Genomic DNA, 20,892 nt, shown 5'->3' with positions numbered 1-20,892 from the left:
TGATCCTTGAATTTTACTGTTTACTGTGGTAAACTCAAACTCTGGCTCAAATGTTCCTTTCAGACATCCGAGTAGTCTGGTATATCTCATCATTTTATTTAATTATAACATTACTGAAGTATCATTAAAAACACCACTTGAAAATGTAATGACTGCAGCCAATTAAATATGACTGCATTTCTTGAAAAAAGATTTTCTTTGCAGTATTTGTGCAGGTTGCTTATAAAAAACAGCTATAGTGGAAGGCAGAGATGTCATCAAGTCATTGATACATACATAGACATACACAGCACAGTTGATTCATCTTGCAAAATTATTGTTCACTACATTACTCCACTGGCTTTATTACAATTAAAATGGCCTATTTCCTTCATTTATATTGGCCATTATTACATTGTTGGCTGCTGCACTTCCATAGACGTCAGAATAATGGGATTTCGTTGCGACTGAAGGCACAAACAATAAATACTATTATATATGTTTGAGGAGGATTCTTTGATGCTTGCTCTGCTCGTGTGCAGAAATCCCAAGTAGATCTATCCGGACAAAGCTGTGGCAACTATTACACTAAATAACCACAACCTTATGACTATTGACAAGCCAAGTGAATAACACTCTTGATCACAATGCCTTTTAATAAGTGGGATCTACTCAACATATTGTCCTTGTGACATGAGTGAAAGTAAAAACCGAAGCTTAAAGCTATGGCTGGTTTAGTCCAGCCATAGCTGGACTAAACCATTTTCTAGTGAAAGTGCTCTAGGTTTAGACTGCTGGGAGGCATATACGGAGCTTTTGTCCTTTCTCAATCACCATGTTTCACTATATGTATTTAACAATTCGTCATTCTCACCGTTGCCTCTGCTTGCTCATGTGGAATTGTTGGGTTTTATCCTCTGTAAAAGTGCCTTGAGATGACTGTATTGTATTTGGCACAATATAAATAAAACTGAATTGAAATGGAGTCTTGTGTGAGATGTTTCTGGTGCACACTGGTCATAGTAGCAATTAAATGTGGTGACCCACGTTTGGGTTTTTTTTTATGCTTTTATGGCGTTTTGAAAGGGTTTTTTTGTTGTTGTTTTTTTTTTAATTCCTGCTTTCATATGAACTACTCAGTGTGTGGCCTTGGAATTGCCCCGAGGGAATGAATGAAGTTATTTGACTTGGACAACTAAGGCTAGGTGACACATTGGAATAAAAGCCAGCTCATCTGCTCGCATCAGAGATGCTACTGTCGCTCAAATTGCTGCACAAGCTTCTATTGTGAAGCCATTAGAATACACTGTGTAGTTTAGTTATTGATTTTGTTGTATACAGGGCTGCAAAAAAAGGGGACCTACACAAAGTTAGGCTATTGATCATAAAGTTGCAGCAGCCATGGCATGTGAATAAGCCTTATAATGTAGTTATTTCATTCAAATTCTAAGATATTGTGGATTAAGAGACAGTGGAAATCTCTGCTGAAGCCTTAAGTGAGCTCTCTATATGCTCACCTAACATTTGATTAGGAAAAAGAACAGCACAGCCTCAATCTCAACAACCAGGAATGCACAACACAAAGCCCTTATATTACTTTGATGAAACGTAAGGTACAATAATAGTTGAGGTACACACTTTATGGGATTGCTCTGCAATATTGGGAATATAACAATTACCATAAAGACATTTAATGGGTTTTTCTTTAATGAGGTCATGTTTAACTGTAGACACTGGTTCAGTTACAATTTTATGGTTAAATGATGTAACCATGGTGCCATTTCCAAGCAGTGTACTTACGTTTTCACACAACTGCATGTATAATAATGTCAAAATAAAGAATCCAGAAAGATCTAAAATACAGACCCCTATGACAACACACTGAAATAAATATGACCTAAATTTGCACAAGTCCAATGAATATAAATTTTTTACAATATTCAAAGGACACATCAGATGCACTACCTCACTCTCCCTTTGCTCTATTACGGTGCCGAGTGTGGATCTGCAGAACTGGGTCAAGATGTGTTTCCATCAATGAGCCCAGTGTGAGAGAAACGTCTGGAGCGAGTTCCCTCGGGACACACAAATCTTTCACGTGCACTTGGTTGGAGAGTGAGCGTCACCGGACGGACTGGCAACAAGTGGGAGACGACTTCCCGGCAACTGGGACCGACATCGTGTCCCCGTGTGGATTGTGACGCCCATTTTGGAAAATCTCGGCATGCCACGGCCACCGTGCACATTAGAAGCCGTGGCAATCGGAGTTAAGATGGCACGCTTCCGAGTCACGCAATACGCCAATCAGTCAATGGAGTTCAGCTGTGAGATCTGGCGGAGGTGTTTTGTCGGGTGGCCAGAGGTCTCCGGCAGCCCCCAGCTTCCTGCTTCTCCCTGCCTGTGGCGGTTGACTGCAGTGCAAGCGAGAGAACATCCTGAATGGCTATTCCAGCCCCCTCATCTGGATGCAGCAGCCTGACTAGAGCGAAAATGAATAGATTCTTTGTTTCGCTCGCCATTTATTAACTCATAGAGACTCGAGGCACCGCGGTCCAGTTCTCTCAATTACTTTGGACCGGGAGGACTTACCCACAGTGCGTTATTTTAGGTAACCGTGGTACCACCACTCCGATGCGAGGAGAGTCATATGATATTTCGGGTCTTGGTTTATAATTATGTGCGAGACGAGTGTGTGTGAACGTGTGTGTGTGTGTGTGTGTGAGCGTGCAAGTGCAGTCACTGGGTCCTTGCAGTTGTTCCACATCATGATAAGGTGAGTGCCATGAGCCATCAGGCGCTCGCTCTCAAGAAGAAGAAAAAAAAAGTGTGATGGAAACATAAATGAGGGCCACATTTAGCGCTGCCGGGAGAAAGTGTGATTCGAAACAGTGAGCGACACTAAAAGGGAGAGGAAAAAGAAGATTGTCTAAATATAAATAACATGAGGTCTCATTTTGCCGGGACCACAGACTCTTTCATCTTGTCAGTTAAGTGATGTGTGCCGCTTGCTGACATGGGGCAGGACTTCTTCCAGGGGCCACGAACACGTCACCTCTAATGAGGGAAGTCAAGAGCACAACCGAGTGCAATTAACAGTTTGCAGCTGTTTGCCTGACGCACAGGAAAATAGGAGGGAGTGGATGATGAGTGTTTGGAGACGGGAGGAAGAGGCCGACGCCGTTACTCACTCGGATGAGGGTGAAGATGTCGTCCATGTAGGGCCGGATGTGGATTTTCACGAAGCACACCACCATTCCCATCTGCTGGAACAGGAACTGGAAACACAGGGAAAGATAACATGACAAGCTGCTTTGTGCAAAACTGATACTATTAACCAATAGTGACACAGAAAAAAACCCAATATGAAGCAGTGAAAGTGACGAACTTTAATTGGGACTGAAAATTTGCCTGAATGTTGCAAAAATGAAAGGTCACTTCTTAAAATTATCACACTACAAGGTTGGATGTACATCTACTGATGGAAGATGAATGTTTTTAATATATCAGGTCATGTAGAAAGCTCAACCTACTCCACAAAATGAGTATCAAACAAATTGTACTTGATCAAGATATATTACTTCAACACTTTATATCTATTGGAGAGTACAGTTGACAAACATTTGGACATGAACTTAACAAGAGCCGTTTGGTCCTCTAAGTAAAATCCTTGAAGGAATTGTCCCACAGAATGAGTAAAATCCATTTTGAAATACTGTTGGTTGCGAACAAGAAAGCGATCAGGAGAAAGAAGCACCACAAACAACCGGTCAGTGACTAAAGATGACGAAAGACGACACCTTAGTGGAAAAGGTAACACATGCAGACACTCACACACTGTGGAAAACTGGAAAATAAATATAAAGAATAAAATATGAAAATTAGTTTTCTAATCAAGATTTAAGTGAGGGGGGGAAAGTTGATAGCCATCTTGTCTCCAGATTGATCAGTGTCGGGCTGTGAGGTATGGAGCTAATCCCAGTCAACTATGACTGAGAGCAGTGTACACTCTGGTCAGGTTGACAGGCCACCACAGGCCAGATGATTTATATATTGCCGGCTAAACAATATATAATATATGACAATATCTGGAGGGTAACCCTATATTTTATCCTCATTTGCCTACAGTCAGCACCCTGTCACCCTGAGGATGACGAAAGATGAATGGATGACTAAATTGAGAGTTATGTCAGGTTGTGTTTGCTCCTTTAACTTCACCCAGAACCGCCACCCACCTCTCTGATGCTGGCGTCACAGACCCGGATAACGTTGAGGAACGTGGGCATGACCTGCGGCAAGAACTGGACGCACTTGAGGCCCAGAGACTTGAAGATGAAGGTGACGGCCTGGACGACCATGGTGTGGTGGTTGGAGAGCGACGGATCTCTCAGGATGCGCATCAGAGTGACGATCGCCACGGCGGGGTAGAACTCATCCAGGGGGAGGTTTCCCATATTCACCAGCATTTCACTGGTGCTGTAGTCGGCTGGGGGAGGGGGGGGGGGATTGAACAAGTCATCAATTTTCAATAAGGTAGTATAGCTTTATGGTGAAAGTCTCCCTGTTGTTTACGGCGATTAAAAATGAAGGCCAACCATAAACTTTACCAGGAAACAATAACCGTCTGATCCTCAATAGAGCAACAAGCTGCTCATTTCAACAGTCAATCAATTCCCAAATGTTACGAAGACATCAGGAGTATTATAGTTCATTTCATGACTGAAAACTTCAGCGCTAATCCTCATCCGGCCAAAAACTCCTTGAAAACAGGAACACACTCGTGGCGCAAGATGTTGTTTACTTCTTCATGGCTCTGCCCAGTGTGCAGGAACTCATTTAAAAACTCACGAATATTTACGGGAGTGAAACTTAATTTGCAAAGATAAACATAAACCTGATCCTCCCTCCTCATGCTCTTCATCTGGTTTTTGGAACTATATGCTAATGCACCTGACAGTGAGTTCACTCGGTCAGCTGTGTTTCCATCAATTAACTCGTACTGCATCTATGAACTCCATTCCAAAAAGGTTAGGACATTAAATGTACATAAAACTTCAAATCACATTAACCTGTATTTAATTTGGAATACAAAAAAAAAAAAAAAATGTAAAATTTTTTTACCATTTCATGGAAAAATATTGGCCTATTATTTGGAATTTCCTGGCAAAAACAGATGTCAAATATATTGGAACAGTGTCAACAAAAGGCTGGAAAAATACAAATTAAAAACAACTGTGGGAGGACTTAACAACTAATTAGGTTAATTTGCAACAGGTTAGTAACAAAACTGAGGATAAAACGGCATTTCAGAGAGACACGGGCCAAGATATAACGATACAGATTTACCAATTTGTGATAATCAATCCTGCAGCAATTTGAGAAAGATGTTCCTCAAAAAAAGCTATGAAGACAATACCGGTGAGAAAAATCTCCACAAGTCAACAGGCCTTCACCCATAATTCTGTGAACGTGGTTCGCCGTGGGGTCCACAAGTTGAGGTTTATGTGCCACGCACAGAAGAAGTCATTTGTGAAGACGATCCAGACAAAACCGTCGTCTCGTGCTAAAGCTCACTTGAAATTGTTCCAGGCTAAATTGAAAAGTGCTCTGTAGTCGGATGAATCAAAATGTGAAAATATTTTAGATTTCATGTCCTACATACAGTTCAAAAGGCTGCAACTCTGATGGCATGAGGTTGCAGAGAACATTTAAAGGCCTGGCATATTTCCGCAAGACAATGACGAACAACAAACTACACTGAGACATTTCACCAACAACAAAATATTTGGGACATCATGAAATGGGGAAGAAGAAAAAAAAAAGTCAACATCCAGAACTTTTGCAAAGCAAAACCCTTCAGTCAAGAATGTGACAATTTTATCTCCAAGAAGTCCAATAGTCTGCCTTCAAATTGAAACTGAGATTATCCCAGTAATAATCAAATGTTTAAGTTCATTAAATTCACAAATAACTTCATTGTTGTTATATAAATTCAACACACTGTCTCAATGTTTTGGATAATTTTGGTTGAAGTTGATCCATCTTCTTTCCTGATTTGTCTACATGGGGTCGCGGTGGCGTTATGGAGGAAGCCTCTTCATCCCTACACTCTTAAGATACCTCTATTTTTTCTGTGAGGAACAACAAGCCAGTTGTAGTTAACAGAAATATGGAAATAGACAAGGAGAGATGCAATTTTGCGGAATACATTACTGATCAGACTGACAATAATAATAAAAAAAAGACAATGGTTTCATGTCTGTCACAGACAATAAGGTTGTAATTTTATAACCTGCGGGAACATTTGCATACTTGCTGAATATCAAACACCATTTCCCACTCATTTCATTGGCCGTGGGTCTTTATTCAGCTGCTTTCAGCTCTGAGGGAACAACCGTTGATGTGTTGCTGCACATCTTGACGACTTTATGAACGTCTGGACTTGTACATGTACGGCAGACTGTTCTGGAATGTAATAAAGAGTATTAGGAGGAGGTGTTCTCGAGATATTGCACTCGGTAAATTGGGTGAGACATAAGGTCACAGAGAGTTTGACCTTTTGTCGCCAAAGACTAATTAAAGACACCGTGACTTTATAGACTGGAACGTCTTAGATGGAAGGTAACATTACCTACATGACACTCACGAGATATTAGCTTCCATAAAATTAAGAGCCGGATACTTTTACTTGTGGTTGGCCGTCTCCTCTCTCAACAGGTCCATCTCGTGCTCATCATCATGGAAAACTTGTTGTTTGGTTGAGCCGATACAAATGTCACCTGAGTGAATTACAATGAACAAGTCTCTCTGAAAACGACAAAACTGATTGCTACTGATCTCCAGTTGTTGTGAATGAGCAAACGCCATCATTCTCTACTGAAGATCACTGCACGACTTCCATAAAACGACTGCCTGTGAACACAACTCACAACACAAAAGCTGCACCGACCAAAAAGAGGTTGTATGTTTACACAATCTAGAAAAGCTGAGAAATGAGGTGTACGGCGACTGCATGGCGACCCCAGCAGAACACTATGGGAGGCCGAGGTTTCAGCTATCAGGCTCCTCTTATGTGGAACCTGCTCCCAGTCTCAGTTAGGGGCTTGTTGTATTTCTAATAATTCAATTAAACCATCGTTTCTCACAATGTGTTGCTTCTTATTCACCACCTTAAGTCGTCAGGTGGCAAATGGACACAAACAAAGCCTCTTCACTTTAATCAGCCCTGAGGATTGTTGAGTGCAGACAAAACAGAGAGAAACAGGGCCAAACTTTGCCACCACCCACCCACACATTGCCACAACTAATCAAAAAAGCATGAGTTCACATTCCTCACAGATTAAAACTGGATATTGGGCTGCGGAGGCCCATGAGGGCTCCAGCAGTTTTGCTCTTATTTTTTTTTTTTTCCTCCAAAAAAAACCAAAAGAAATGCTGGTGGTCTTTTAAACATTTATGATACATATTTCTTTTTTTAATAAGTAGTTTTATGAATGCCTCTATGGCAGGCAATGCAAATTGGGTCTCATCAGCGATTTATCTATGCAGGCCGATTGACTTTTATAAGGCATCTGAGAATACAGACGTCTGGTATTCGGTGATTTTACTCGGCACTGCTGCTGCTCGGGTTGTCTCCCTCCAGCCTCTGCAGACATGATGGACTGACAGGAAGAAAAAAAAAAAAAAAAAGTTTGCAGCCTTAAGAGGGTAGCTTTACCGTTGGCTCTTTTTATTATTCCGGCCTTCACCAAGTCGAGATTAATGACCGTGATCGATGGCTACACATCTGTGGCTTGACAGCACACAAACAGGAATCAAAATAGCTAAGTGAGGCAGCAGCGCTGCGAGTCAGAACAAAAAAGGGCCTGTTTCTGAGCCGGATTAACGGAAACCAAGAGGGGATCCACGGAATTTCATTAGTTTTATGAGCCTGTTGTTCCAAGTGAGGGATTGGTTCGCAGTGAAGCCAGGTGAGGGGGATGACCACATCCCAGTCCTCCCGCATCACAAAGATCGCTGTGAGAGGTCCTCGCACTCCAGACGCTGACCCAGAGCAACCTGCCAACAGGTATAAAGCCTGCAGTGCTGGTCACAGTCCATTTAGTCGGAGAACAAACTGGTAAAACTATTACCGTGGTGTCCAAGGTCACATTGTGAGCCACATGACTGGAGGAGCCGAGTGGAGAAGGCTGTATTCCCCATACACCACGACGCACATGACTGAAGACAGATGCACATTTCTCCGCTCGCTGTTATGAATTTTCAAGACATCCAGAGGATGACGGTCTTTGAATGACAGCGGGATCTTTCAGTGAGCGTCGCTGTTGGGCCAAAAACCTTCTGAATTATCGTGAGAGTTTGTGCAGCTAATGGGAGAGGCAATCCAAATGTCTGTTGCGACTTTTCCGTGAGCATCTCTCGGAAGACGAACCAGGTTCATTTCGAGGAAAAGTTGCTATGTTACAGTAAAATCTTATTTTAAACAGCAGTCTTTTATACAAACTTGCTGCAGTAAGCAGGACAAATATTAAATCATTCAAATGATAGGATGATTCATACAAATGTACATGGACTGCACCATGTTAAAACCAGTGATGTAAATCAGTGATTTAAACAGATGCTTGAAATGTGTCAGAACTGGGTCACATTAAATGAAATATCTCCACTTTAAAAGCATCGCACTCCAGTTGTGGTGGTGATTTTTCCCTCGAAACTGGGACAGCTCGATTCTGAAGTGGGTTTCAGTTGAGTGCAGATCAGACAAAAGCCAGAAATTGGATCCCTGAGAATTGCGGTTCCCACAAATCACAAACCCAAAAAGTCACGGGATGCTGTTGACTGTGCAAACGCTGGGTTAGTCCAAAACCATGCAGAGTAGTGTTTTGTCTCGACCGTTCGGACGTACAACTTCACTGTAATCCATCTCTAATGAGCTGTGGATTTATAAAATGTGAGTTTTGGTTTAGGGGACCCAGTTGTGCAATTCATATGATTGAAGACTACTCTGTTTAAGTAGCCTCTCTCGGCTCATTTATTTGTAAATATTATTATTTGGGTTTGCAGTCTGTGAAATGTGCTCATTATTGCAGTATGTGTCCTGTGTACGTTGGGTGGTCACTCATCCACGTCGGGACGAGCGACCCTGTGGAGATCACGGCAGACTCACCTCGACATCAGGAAGTATGTAAACATGGACGGCTCATTCGAGCTCATACATGCACGGGGGAGTAATTGATATATTTTTAAACTCCAAAACAATATTGCAATCTGCTTGTCAGTATAATGCCCGCGGGTCTGTTTCGCTCAGCTGTCGTGACTCCCTGCAACATTTGACAAAACTATGTACAAAACATTTTTTTAATCTCATATTTACTTCGTTGAAGTGCAGGCAGTCTTTCAAAGGGTCAAATGTGACGCCTAAATTCCACTTTTTACAGCAGGAGATAAATACCGAGTTTCCAAGCTGAACTATTGTTTTTTTTTCTAACAAGGAAAGATTTCTTTCTGATTTGGCTGCCAACGATGCTGCTTTTACCAGCATGTTTGATCGATGGAGAAATAGTGAAGCGATGACAAAAATGTCTAAAACAGATAAATAAAATAGGTGAAATAGCTTAAAAAGGAAAAAAGTGCAGTATTGGCAAAAAACAAAACAATCTGAAACAGATGAAATGGCGTAAAGGTTCCCTATATTTTTACACAAGGTTGGGCTGTGTTGTCTTGATTTTAAAGGGTAAACATGTTTTACGGCTCCAAATGAATCACGCTTAGTGGAAAGTACAAACATTAGTTAAAAACAAACCAGAAAGTCAGCTCCTTTAACTGAAACAGCATGAAGCATTTCTCCAGAAACAAACTTCGGTCCTCTCTTTTAAGATCCGATTTACCTTTGTGATAGTGGAGTAAATGCACGCTTTATTAGAGAAGCTGTTAAATTAAAGCTTGAAGAGCTGAATCTCCATTCCACCTTGGGAGACATTTTCAAAAGTTGTCTTCAAGCACCGTCGTCGTGTAAACGGGGGCAAGTCTGCAAATGTTGCATTTAAGGTTTTACTTAAACATTTATTTGTAATATTAGTCTCTACCACACGTTTAAAAATGTGTTTTCATGATAATGTTACGATTTCTTGAAAAAAATGTAAAGGAAAGAACTGTGCTTCTCCCTGAACCCCATAATTTATCTGACTTATCTTAGCTCCGGCTCCTATATGCCATGTCTAATACATTATATGATTATTGTTGCTTTTTTGCAGGGAAACATTGTAAATTAGAATTTTAATCAAATAGATATTAACGGCTTGATAACCGCTGCATTTGTAGTTGATAGAAAATTGTATTTCTTGTTGTGACTGTGCCTTTCCTCTGACAGCTGCACTGATGTCTTTTTTCTTTCTTTATTTTGCTTCCAAACTTTCGCTTGAATCTTGATTTGACAACTAATTTTTCAAGACTAAGGAATGAGTCTGTAACTGAGTGTTTAGACTTTCAGTTATCCCACACAGATTAGTTTTTAAATAGTCTCATAATACTAAAAACAGCTGTAATAATTCAATATATATATATGTGGTGTTCTCGCTTTTCCACATTAGGCACCTTCTAAAATAGATCAAATTAGGAAAAAAAAATTCTTTTCTGGGTGGTTTGCGTTACAAAAAATGAAATGTCAAAATGAAATGAGGAATCTACACAAATTCCATTAGGGGAATTTCAAATAGCCCCTAAAGGAAATAACACCAAGTGTTTTTTTTCCACTTACTATTGAAAGTACAATACATCAAGCTCACGTGGAAAGACTGAAATCACTCCAGAATTAACAAAGATCCTGATGGACAGGACTTGGCGGAGTTGTGTTAATTCAAAGATACTTTCTAGTTGTTGCAGTCGCTTTGAAAAATACATACAAAGGGTCTTAGTGAAGAAGTGTTCAATTGAGGTGTCACAGGCCTACCTGAGTCCTGACTGGACTTGGACTCGGAGAGACTGACCGCGGAGGCGTCTCGGGACTGGTCAATCATGCCAATGTTCACTTTGTGCTTGTAGGGATCGAGAGCTCCAAGGAGACCCAGGACACGGATCGCCTGGTGGAGACGCACAGTTAGCAATGTTTTACTGGATTATTTATTTTATTGCACAGAAGAACACAACACTCATGTGGAAGAAACTGTGAATTAACAGAATTTATGATGGAATTTGAGTATGAATATTTAAATTTATGAGTAAAATTGTCATTATTTGGGGTGTTTTTGAAAAGCTACTTGGCTTAATTAAGAATGAAAATACTTTAATAATAATTTCTACACAAGAAATATTATAAATTCAAACCAATTAGTGTTTCATCCATATGCAAAGTTGCTCAACTGGTGTGCAAGATCAAACCACTATTCACATTTTCACTTATTTTCATGTTTCATGAGCATGCTGGCTGTGTGAGGACAAAAACATCCCATCAGCACTCAACTGGGCAAATGTGCAACTACGTTCAATCATTTGGATATTAACAGAAATACAGTTGGAGAAGTTCCACTTAACTTCCTGAAAATGTAAGGCTTCAGAAACTTCCTCTATATCAAGTTATAATACCAAGGTTTGAATCTTTAAAAGGTTTAAAATTTTTAGACTAGTTCATATGCCTTGATCAAAATATATGTCCTGATTTGAGACATCATAAACAGCAGAACTCTGAGGTATTTATTGACCAAACACCAGCATTTCTCTCCTGGTGCTTCCCATATGCTAACTGACATGAGAAACAACTATGACAATCACTGTTTACATCACAACTGAAGGCGGAAAACTAAGTGCTGTATAATCATGGAAAATGTGCAGAGCTTCACATTGCACGTATTGATGCAAATGCAAGTCACTGGTCAAGATCAATTCATCTAAACATCCTGTGATCTGTTCAGGCCATGTAGATAGGTGTTTGTGGCCTCATGAGTCACTGTGATGGCCTCTGCATACCTCTCTCCTGATGCCCTGGTTCTGTTCAGTCTTCAGGAAATTGAGCAGCACCTCCAGAAGAGAGGGATACTTGCGGTAGGGCTCCACCACGTAGCCCGTGCTTGCAACCTGCTGGCCCAGAGTCCACAGCGCAACCTGGTGGAAAGTTAGACACATACACTTCTCAGACAGTGCCACTGCGAGGAAAAACATTCAATAAAAGGCACAGGAATCCTTTTGAGTGGCCATACTTAATTAAAATCTACCCGAGTAAACCAACTGATGTTGGCAGCAAAGAAACAAAGTTTTTTATGGTTTTTCTCACGGCAGCTGTTAAATTAGCAATGTGAAGACACTTATTAACACAAAAGGAAGTCTCATTTGATGAACTATATCTTGCAAATCCTGCAAATCTTGCTACGTGTATGTAAAAAAAAAGTCATATCAATGTTTTGCACTGCGTTGACGACACGAATAATAACAGATTAAGAGAGCATGTTAGAATCTGTATCAGCTGGAAGATGAGGTGTTGAAAAATGACTTTTACACTCGTCACAAACCTGCCGCTTGGCCAGTGAGGACGAGTCCTGCAGCATGTCCATGATGATTGGGAAAAGCTCATCCATCCACTTCCTCATCTCCAGGCCGCTCACCTGATGGAGCAAGCACAGAAAAGAAATCCAGTGATCTCATATCTCTACGTCACTGCAATCCTCCAGGGGCGTCGAGTTACATGTTTTAGACGGCTCCCTGCTTCAGCACACCTGAGGCCACATTTCCACAATTTATATATTACCCTTTAGGTTTCAAAACATTTTTTTGATTTACACCAACCCGCATATGTTATTCAGAGCTACTATGAGCATGCCAAACCTGTAGAGGGCAGTGTAACGAGAAGCATGAGCCACGACAGCCAATCAGAGTACTGGAAAATACACGTCACAAATGTGATTTAGTTTTATTTCAGCGCAGGGTTCATTTGCTTGGACCGATAAAGAAGCAGAGCTCCTCCTCAATGTGGCTATAGAAAATAACGGAAGATGTAAAAACAAGCAGTGATTTCATGGGATGAAACCCGTGGGATGACCCGTGTTCACAGTTTGCTGTGAACACGGGTCGCACACAGATGACGCATAAATCGCCGCCTCCATTCTTTAGATGCAAAAGGAGACAAGAGTTTTTCTAAATCTCCATTGTGGTCGAAGATTTCAGAAATCGTGGCCTGAGACCTAAAAGAGGAGTGAAACCTTTTAACCACAAGAAATAACTTTATTCTAAACTCGGAGTGACCCTATTCAACCTGATGTTCCTTCATTCGCTCATTTCTTTTTTGTTACTCGATTCTTCAACTCTTCCTGCCCTGAGTTGAACTTGTACCCTGCAAAAGGTTTCACTGCAACTCCACCTTCTTGACACCTCAGTCGGGGCCTTTAGGCTACCTAGTCAGGGTGAAGCAAAGCAAACATCCATGCTGAACCATACAATCTGCGTTTCGAGAAAACACGAAAAAGGAAAGATCAGCTCACTCAGAGATTTTTTTAGGATAGTGATCATGCATATGATATAGTCGATTATGTGCAGATTTCTTTGGTTTTAATAAGCAACACAATAAAGACAAACTCGCACTCACTTGAGCCAGCTCGCCAATGGTTGCGAGGACACTAATCACCACTCCAGGGTTGGGGTCTGGGTCTTTCAGCTTGAGAATGAGAGCCTACAAGAGTCAAAGAAACGGAGCAGAAACAATCAAAACAATGGCTTCACTTGTTCTGTATGTGGAATGTATGATCATCATGTGGCTCATCCATGAGCTGTACCTTGAGAATGGGCTCCATGTAAGGCCGGATGAGGCGGGGGGCGTTGGAGACCAGGTGGCCCAGCATGCGGGCACTTTGCTCTTTGTTCCGGCCGACTCCGCTGTGCTCCAACTCAGTTAAAATCTACAAAACAGACACAGATCACAATGCAAATTTTGTCTGTCAGGGATTAATCTAAAGTTACCACAAGGTGAAAATAATGGGACCAAGGGTTGAAAATGGTTTAGCTTTTCCCTTCCCTGTATAATAACGTGGCCTTTGCTGCCCCCTAGAGGCAATGAGGTAAAACTCCAGACAGCAGCTGCTCTTTCTAATCAAATACAGTGTATTGAACAGACAAGTGCCAAGACGCATCAAATGAGCTGGTTTCAATCAATTCCAAAAACATGAAAAAATAAATAGAAGTGACAGGCTGCTATTTGTTTTCAACCTTTACACTCAACCTTCCCGTTACAAAATCTACTTATCCAACATCCATCACATTAAATCAAACCAATCTGTATCCCAGCAGGCCATCTGCTCTGCCTCTCCTACCTGGATGAGCATCTTGCGGAGGAAGGGCATGACAAAGGCGGGATTCATGCTGCTGAGGCGTCCAATAGTGCAGATGGCCAGCTCCCTGATCTCAAACACCTCGTCGTTCAGGGCGACGAACAGCGCCTGCAGGTTCTCGGCCTGGGCGAGGTGGGCATCGAAGCGCTCATCCAGAGATGCCAGCACACAGTATCGAATGTCTGGATCTTGGAGGAAATAAAGAGTCACACATTTAGATTGTTTCTTTTATATTCTGCCTTCTTCAATAAAAGTTTGCAGTATTGACATTAAGCATCATTTCAAATATTAGGCAATTGCATAACGACAGAAGCCAAATGCTCATTTCACTCAATAAAAAACATTACGGTTTCTAGAGCAACAGGTCAATTTCCAGGTGTCTGACACCCAAACACTTTATCTCAGTTGGAGAAATTACTTCTTATTTTTTTTATACTGACTGAACTAAAAAAAAAATTCTGATTCTAAAAACCGTTTAAATCAAACCATAAAAAAAAAACTACTGTGATAATGATCTTATTTGTAGGGGCAGAATGTAAATTTGTTGATCAATGCCACCCAATGTACTGGGTGTCACAGGGTAACTGACAGGTGAACTATATGTGGGGGAACTTTTCTTTGTTGCCTCAGCGTTCTTAGAATGCTGAAGTGTGCTCAGGCTTCCAGCATTGGCTTGGCCTCTACAATGTCTTTATATTGCCTTTCCGCAGAGGGAACAACTCATCATCACAACCCTTCTACAAAACTCCTCTTTTCCCTTCCCAGTGTTCCGTTACCTGGATCAGTGATGCCAACAACCAGCAGCTTGCTGAGCACGTCTGCAACCACCTGCACGGCGGTCTGGCTGACCACGTGGCCACTGATCAGGTGGATGGAGGGAGTGAGGAGGCGCGAGCAGGTCCGGGCCGCCTCCATCCGGATCTCCTTGTGCTCGCTGTTCAGGAAGTGGTCGGCACAGTGGCGCACAAACTGGGTGAGGGAGTGTCCTGGTGAAAGAGAACGATTCAGACAAAGGCAATCAGCACTGATGTCAGGGTGACTTAGCGGTTTTTGGTTGCATGGACAACACCACTGTCGCTCACAATGCTTAGATTGAGACCACATTATTAGCTGACAGAAATGATCCTTCAGGCACTTTGATATCTCAGTGGTTAGAGTTCCTAATGTAAATACACTTGAAAGTCGGGTGGCATTTGGGTAAATTTGGTAAGAATATGCCATGATGCATAGCAATACCTTCAATATACTTTACATTTTTGTCTTCTTTCAAAACAGCCTCAAAATACCGTTTGTTCTGGGTTTTTTTTTTTTTTAAGTGGCATGTAAGACTGCTTTATTCAGTGAAAATCTATCCACAGTATTTGCTCATTGTCTCGTAATTTTGTTTAATTTATCGACAGCAATTGTTGTCTCGTAATGACCCGTCGTACCCAAATTGTGGCGACGACCTTCGTGAATGCAACTTAACAAATCCGTTTTTGCTTCATTCCAGATTAAGTTTTGCGGCTCCAGACAAATTTGATTTCTTGGAAAATCGTGAAAACGGCTTTTGTGGTCATAAAGGGTACAGACTGCTGTTCAACATCAATACGACTCACCAAAATATGACAGCTAGGTGCGTCAAGTCACAGCACAAATGCATAATTTTCCTGCTTTTACCTTCAAATTCAAAGCTTCCCAGCGTGCGCAGGGCCAGGGTGATGCTTCCCACGTCGCTGGCCTCAGGAATGTTGGTGAGGCTTGGCGAGGCCAGCTGGTGGGCCAGGCCTTTGGGCATGCCGGGGTGACGCAGCGGCTTGTGCATCAGCACCAGTGAAAGCATTTTCAATAAGCCGTCCTGGATGTCCTTCTTCAGCTGGGGGATTTGACGACTCAGGTCGTAGAGCACCGCCGTCAGTGCAGGACTTTTGGGGGAGGGGGGGGGGGGGGCAACAACCAAATATTGATTATTTTTAAGTTCACACCCAAAAGATAATTGAAAAACTGGATTAATTGTGGATATGAAATAATGTCCAACCTGAGGCCCACAGCCAACATGGGCTCCAGCAGCTCCTTGATGTCGGGCTGGATGCTGGGGCCCATGGCTCTAGAAAGCATGCTGATGCAGGTGAACACTGTAGCGTCTACCTGCATGGTCTTCTGCCTCCTGCACACGTCAGAGAACAGAGACCACATCAGAAAATGTAACCTCTCATCATCAAACGTCCCAGCTTTCACAAGAAATCAGCTCAAAATATGACAACTGATAAATAAACTACTCAGAAAATCTATCACTGACTTGTGTGCAAAGTCTTTGGGTGGCAGAGCGGCCTTGATGATCTCCAGGATTTTGGAGAGGTACGGCTGGATTTCTGCCCGGACGGCCACAACCAGCAGCCCCAGGGCCTGGAAGGCCGCCGTCCTCTCCTTCTCCTTCTTCAGGCAGCCCAGCAGGTATCCCATGGTGTCTGACAGGTACTGGTCTGCACACAGGATCCGACAACAGCAGCACGGGTGATTTAGCACAGATCCAGTGGGCCGTCACATCTTCCGATCGACGTCTTTCAGTTTCTTCTAAAAACGTGCAAAATAGACAAATCTCACCTGTGAATGTATTTGGCTGGAAGGCAGCCAGCCGCGGGAGCAGGTTGAGGGTGGTCATCTGGATCAGAGGGTTTTTACTGGTCCTGTATTTCAAGACCCACCGACACACCTGAACAAAGCACAAGACATTTTGAGCTCAAGTAAAAACAGCCGTGTTCTAAATGTCTACACAAGTGCTCTGGACTTGCATCACGTAAAGTCTAAACAATTAACGTGAAGGGCGGCAATGATCATAGCGGCTCTACGAGCACACACAGGTTCACTAATCCAGTAAGATTACATCCAGAATTAGTTCACATGATCAAGAAAAAAATAACCAATGAAAGCACAAACATTAGTAGATGAGAAAATTTCACGACCTTATACAAGAAAGTATAAAAATAAAAACCATACAAAGGAAATTGTGTGGGGATCACTGCTCTAAATTACTCTATGGAGTTAAACACTCCAAAAACAGAACTGTTTAAGTACATTTTTCATGAGGAAAGACCCAAAGATCCCAAGAATATCAGCATTAAGGTCAGCACCGCATCAGTGATATACAGTTTAAATAACAATAGAATCTAATTGGTTTTGTCTGAAGGAACCCACCTGGTCAAATCGCTCTTCCATCAGCTCCCGGCAGTACCGACTCTCCACCAGTGAACTCTTGGCCGGTGCCGGCGTGGCCCCGAAGCTGAGGAAGCCTTGAGGCGTGCTGTAGCCCAGCAGGCCCAGGAGGGCGTTGGACTGCTGCGGCTGCACCGACTGGAAGCTGGTGAAGGGCGTGATGTGCCGCGGCTTGGTTCCAAATCCCATCAGCTCCTTGCAGTACTTGTCATGGACCAGCTGCTGCTGCGTGATCTCCTCCATCTCCTCGCGCATACGCTGGTCAGACAGACTGACGGTGAGCGGGGGGGCGGTTCAATTCTCAGTGCGAGGACGTGCAGGAAACCCAGACTCACCTCTCCCTCCATGCTGCTGATGCGCACCAGCTCGTTCAGGATCAGAAGAGCGCCGTGGACCCTGTCGTCACGATTCATCCCTTTTTCTTTGGCTAAAGTCTCGTCGAAACCTTTCTCCGCCTCCTCAAAAGTTTGCTATGACGGAAAATAAAACACTTTCCACAACAGTCCTTCAACGACAACCCAAACTGAGAGAAGACACGTCTTTCTTCAATAGTTTCACCTTGTACCACTGAGGTTTCTGCATTTCCTTGGTCTCCCTCTGCGTGGTGAGGATGAGGCAGGCTCGCAGGGCGGACACGGCGCCTTCTCGAATGGCCTGCTTGGGGTCCCACACCGCGTAGAAGATGTTGTCAAAGAAGGGCTGCACTTGTTGGAAGAAGAAGGTGGGCGCGCTCACTGCCAGCTCTCTCAACACCAACACCTGGAACCAAACGGGTGAAGGAACATCAACACTAAGCATGCAGCCAGCGCTTCAGTGTAAAGAAGAACAAGCAGGCTTAGAAGTGATGGTGCGGCTTCACAGAATCCTGGTCTGAACAAAAACAAGTGTTTTTGATGGTTTTTCATGCATTTCAATGAAGTGACAGAAGAATTTCAACCACACTGCATCAACAGAAGCGCTGATGTAGCTTCAAAAACACTGATTTATAAACTATTAATTTACTATGTAATTCATCTTGAGTAATGACAATACTGAACCATATCTTTCAAGGTCACGCTTACAGCTTGTTTCACCACACAACAGTGTAAATCCTTTGCACTGTGGTGAACATAGAAGGCACTGTGCCTACAGCTATTTCGGTTTTATGATGAGCTTATTAATCTGAAACCTCTTAAATGTGCTTCACAGTCAGTGAAGTCGGAATATGAATCCACATCAAGACACGCATTAAAGTTAAAGCCACTCAGACTGTAGCAGTGACGTGGTCCAGACATTTGAATGAATTGAATAAAAACGTTGAAGCAGCTTTGAGCGTGCTGTCTGGACCAGGGGTTGAACACATTTCAGTTCAGGTGCCTCATTTCTTAAGAGTAGCGGAAACATCAAAACGCTGTGACCCAAGCTGAGACATCGGTGATGCTGCCACCGAAGATAGCTATGTCGATCAAACTAGTCTCAAAGCCATGCTGTCAGTGTGAGTTTGTAAAAACACCCATAATACTATGGCTATAGGAGAGGTTTTGTTTGTTTAATTTCACTGTATTTTGTATCAGAAGGTTTCATTAAAATTGGCTTGTTGAGAATGTAGACATTTTTTATTAGCAATTGTTTGGTTTTGTGAAAATTACATATTCCTCATGTACATTCTGCAACATTAAAGATTATTATAGCACTATTTTACTGGTCTGGCCCACTCAAGATCAAATTAAGCCGTAAATGGCCCCAAAGTGAAACTGTGTTTGACACTGTGCTCTACACCATCGTGTAACTCTGCAGCACAACCATCCAGGCTGCCCTCATCATCAGCACATATCAACATCACCCAGAAGTAACTGTATTTGTACAACAAACACCACAAACCCAGTGACTTACGGCAGCATGGCGTCTCCCTTCATTCCTGTCTGCACCCAGCCACTCCAGGGCCCTCTTCACCTCAAACTCCACATACTCGGCAGTGAAGGTGTCCCCGGCCATAGACAGGTGGCCCATGGCTTTGGAAGCCATCTCCATCACCACAGAGTCGCTGGAAGGGAGGAGGTTGCGGAGGTAGTTGGCGAATCGGCTGATCCTGGTGGCATTGCCTCCCTCGACTCCAATTAGACTCACTGGAACAAAAGTGTCACAAAATGCTCACCACATACTATCCACAAAACGATATCTCATGTGAAACACATACAGGACAACATTTTTATCTTACCTATGGCAAGAATCCCTCCCTTCTTCTCATTCACATCAGAGCTGGATACCAGCTCAAAAATGTGGTGGTTCAGTTCATCGTAGAATGTAGTGGCTTCATCTTGGCTCAACTGGACGGGACAAAAACAAAACAAGTGAAAGGAAACATTAAACACAGAGTGCAAAAGTTAAAATCCACGACTGAACTGATTCATGGATTGTGGATACAGTGTAAACAGCTCTTAAAGGCAGCAAATATAGTTTACAGTGAAGATGTCATCATTACGACAGGTGTCTATCAAGAGATTTTGGAGGCTGCTTGTGGCTGATCTCTTATAAATTTGCCTTGGCTTTGCAGACACTATCCAGTGTCCAGATGCATGTGTGGCTGCTGTCACCTCTCTGAGTTCTGTGGTCACATAGTGCTGCAGCTCTTTAGCAGATTTTGCCCTGGTGTCTTCATTTCGACTCTTCAGCCCGCTGACAAACTGCTGCAGCACAGTGGCTGTGCCCGACATCACCACCATCTTCACGGGATTATCTGCAGGGAAAGACACAGTCCACAACACATCGAACAGCATCTGCAGATTCGATGACAGATCTGGACGATGCTGATGTTGTTAGCCGACATGCGCTAACTAGCATGTCTGGCTAAGAAGTTCTAGCCTGAAATACCAAAACAGACACAATGCTCAAATCTACAACACCACTATTATTAACAATGCTAGTAGAAAATAAACAATACAAGAACCCGCTTTGCTCGGATCTCATTCAGATCCTCTCGGGGGCATCATGCCTGTTTTGTTTAGCTAACTTCGGCTAATGCTAACGTTACACTTCATGATATATCAGCTCGATAGCGTTAAATAAAACGCACTTTGTAGCACTTACAGGTCAAAATGTAAATGTCGGATAGTTATCTTATATTCGTCCTCTGCAGAGAGGCTCTCATTATCGGACTTCAGTCAGCACAGTGAAGGGTTAGCTTCCTGAGGAGCGAACTCCAGAAGGACTAAACGGAAACCTCACGAGCTTCCAAGCTGCGCTGCGCTGCGCAACACCTGCGCAGGACTGTTTCCTTGTCATACGAATAAACCACCTCTGTTTACATGTAAATAACACCCCCCAAGAACACAGGGAGAGCTGATTAATACAAATCTATCTTCGTGGAATCATATCATAATATCTGATGAGGGATCAGGCCATTTATTTTATTTGATTTTATTTTATATTATTTTAT

General features: G+C 42.6%; 1 protein-coding gene across 1 annotated transcript in view; it reads right to left on the bottom strand.

Moving 5' to 3' along the window:
• Window positions 1-20,670, bottom strand: part of mtor (mechanistic target of rapamycin kinase) — a 95,101-nt gene extending 74,431 nt beyond the window's left edge. Inside the window, exons 1-20 of the mRNA XM_080496505.1 lie at window positions 20,544-20,670; window positions 20,051-20,193; window positions 19,675-19,783; window positions 19,350-19,582; window positions 18,036-18,236; window positions 17,813-17,947; window positions 17,460-17,735; window positions 16,869-16,977; window positions 16,564-16,747; window positions 16,303-16,431; window positions 15,945-16,189; window positions 15,062-15,271; window positions 14,268-14,473; window positions 13,734-13,856; window positions 13,547-13,630; window positions 12,477-12,569; window positions 11,938-12,072; window positions 10,925-11,054; window positions 4,212-4,462; window positions 3,168-3,254 (exon numbers count right to left, since the gene is read on the bottom strand). Coding sequence (XP_080352631.1) covers window positions 3,168-3,254; window positions 4,212-4,462; window positions 10,925-11,054; window positions 11,938-12,072; window positions 12,477-12,569; window positions 13,547-13,630; window positions 13,734-13,856; window positions 14,268-14,473; window positions 15,062-15,271; window positions 15,945-16,189; window positions 16,303-16,431; window positions 16,564-16,747; window positions 16,869-16,977; window positions 17,460-17,735; window positions 17,813-17,947; window positions 18,036-18,236; window positions 19,350-19,582; window positions 19,675-19,783; window positions 20,051-20,179 — 3,069 coding nt within the window. The 5' untranslated portion in view covers window positions 20,180-20,193; window positions 20,544-20,670. The remainder of the gene's footprint in view (window positions 1-3,167; window positions 3,255-4,211; window positions 4,463-10,924; window positions 11,055-11,937; window positions 12,073-12,476; window positions 12,570-13,546; window positions 13,631-13,733; window positions 13,857-14,267; window positions 14,474-15,061; window positions 15,272-15,944; window positions 16,190-16,302; window positions 16,432-16,563; window positions 16,748-16,868; window positions 16,978-17,459; window positions 17,736-17,812; window positions 17,948-18,035; window positions 18,237-19,349; window positions 19,583-19,674; window positions 19,784-20,050; window positions 20,194-20,543) is intronic.
• Window positions 20,671-20,892: the final 222 nt, after the last annotated feature.

Source organism: Blennius ocellaris (assembly GCF_963422515.1).
Source record: "Blennius ocellaris genome assembly, chromosome: 5".
NCBI lineage: Eukaryota > Metazoa > Chordata > Actinopteri > Blenniiformes > Blenniidae > Blennius > Blennius ocellaris.
This window is presented reverse-complemented; position numbering and strand designations above follow the sequence as displayed.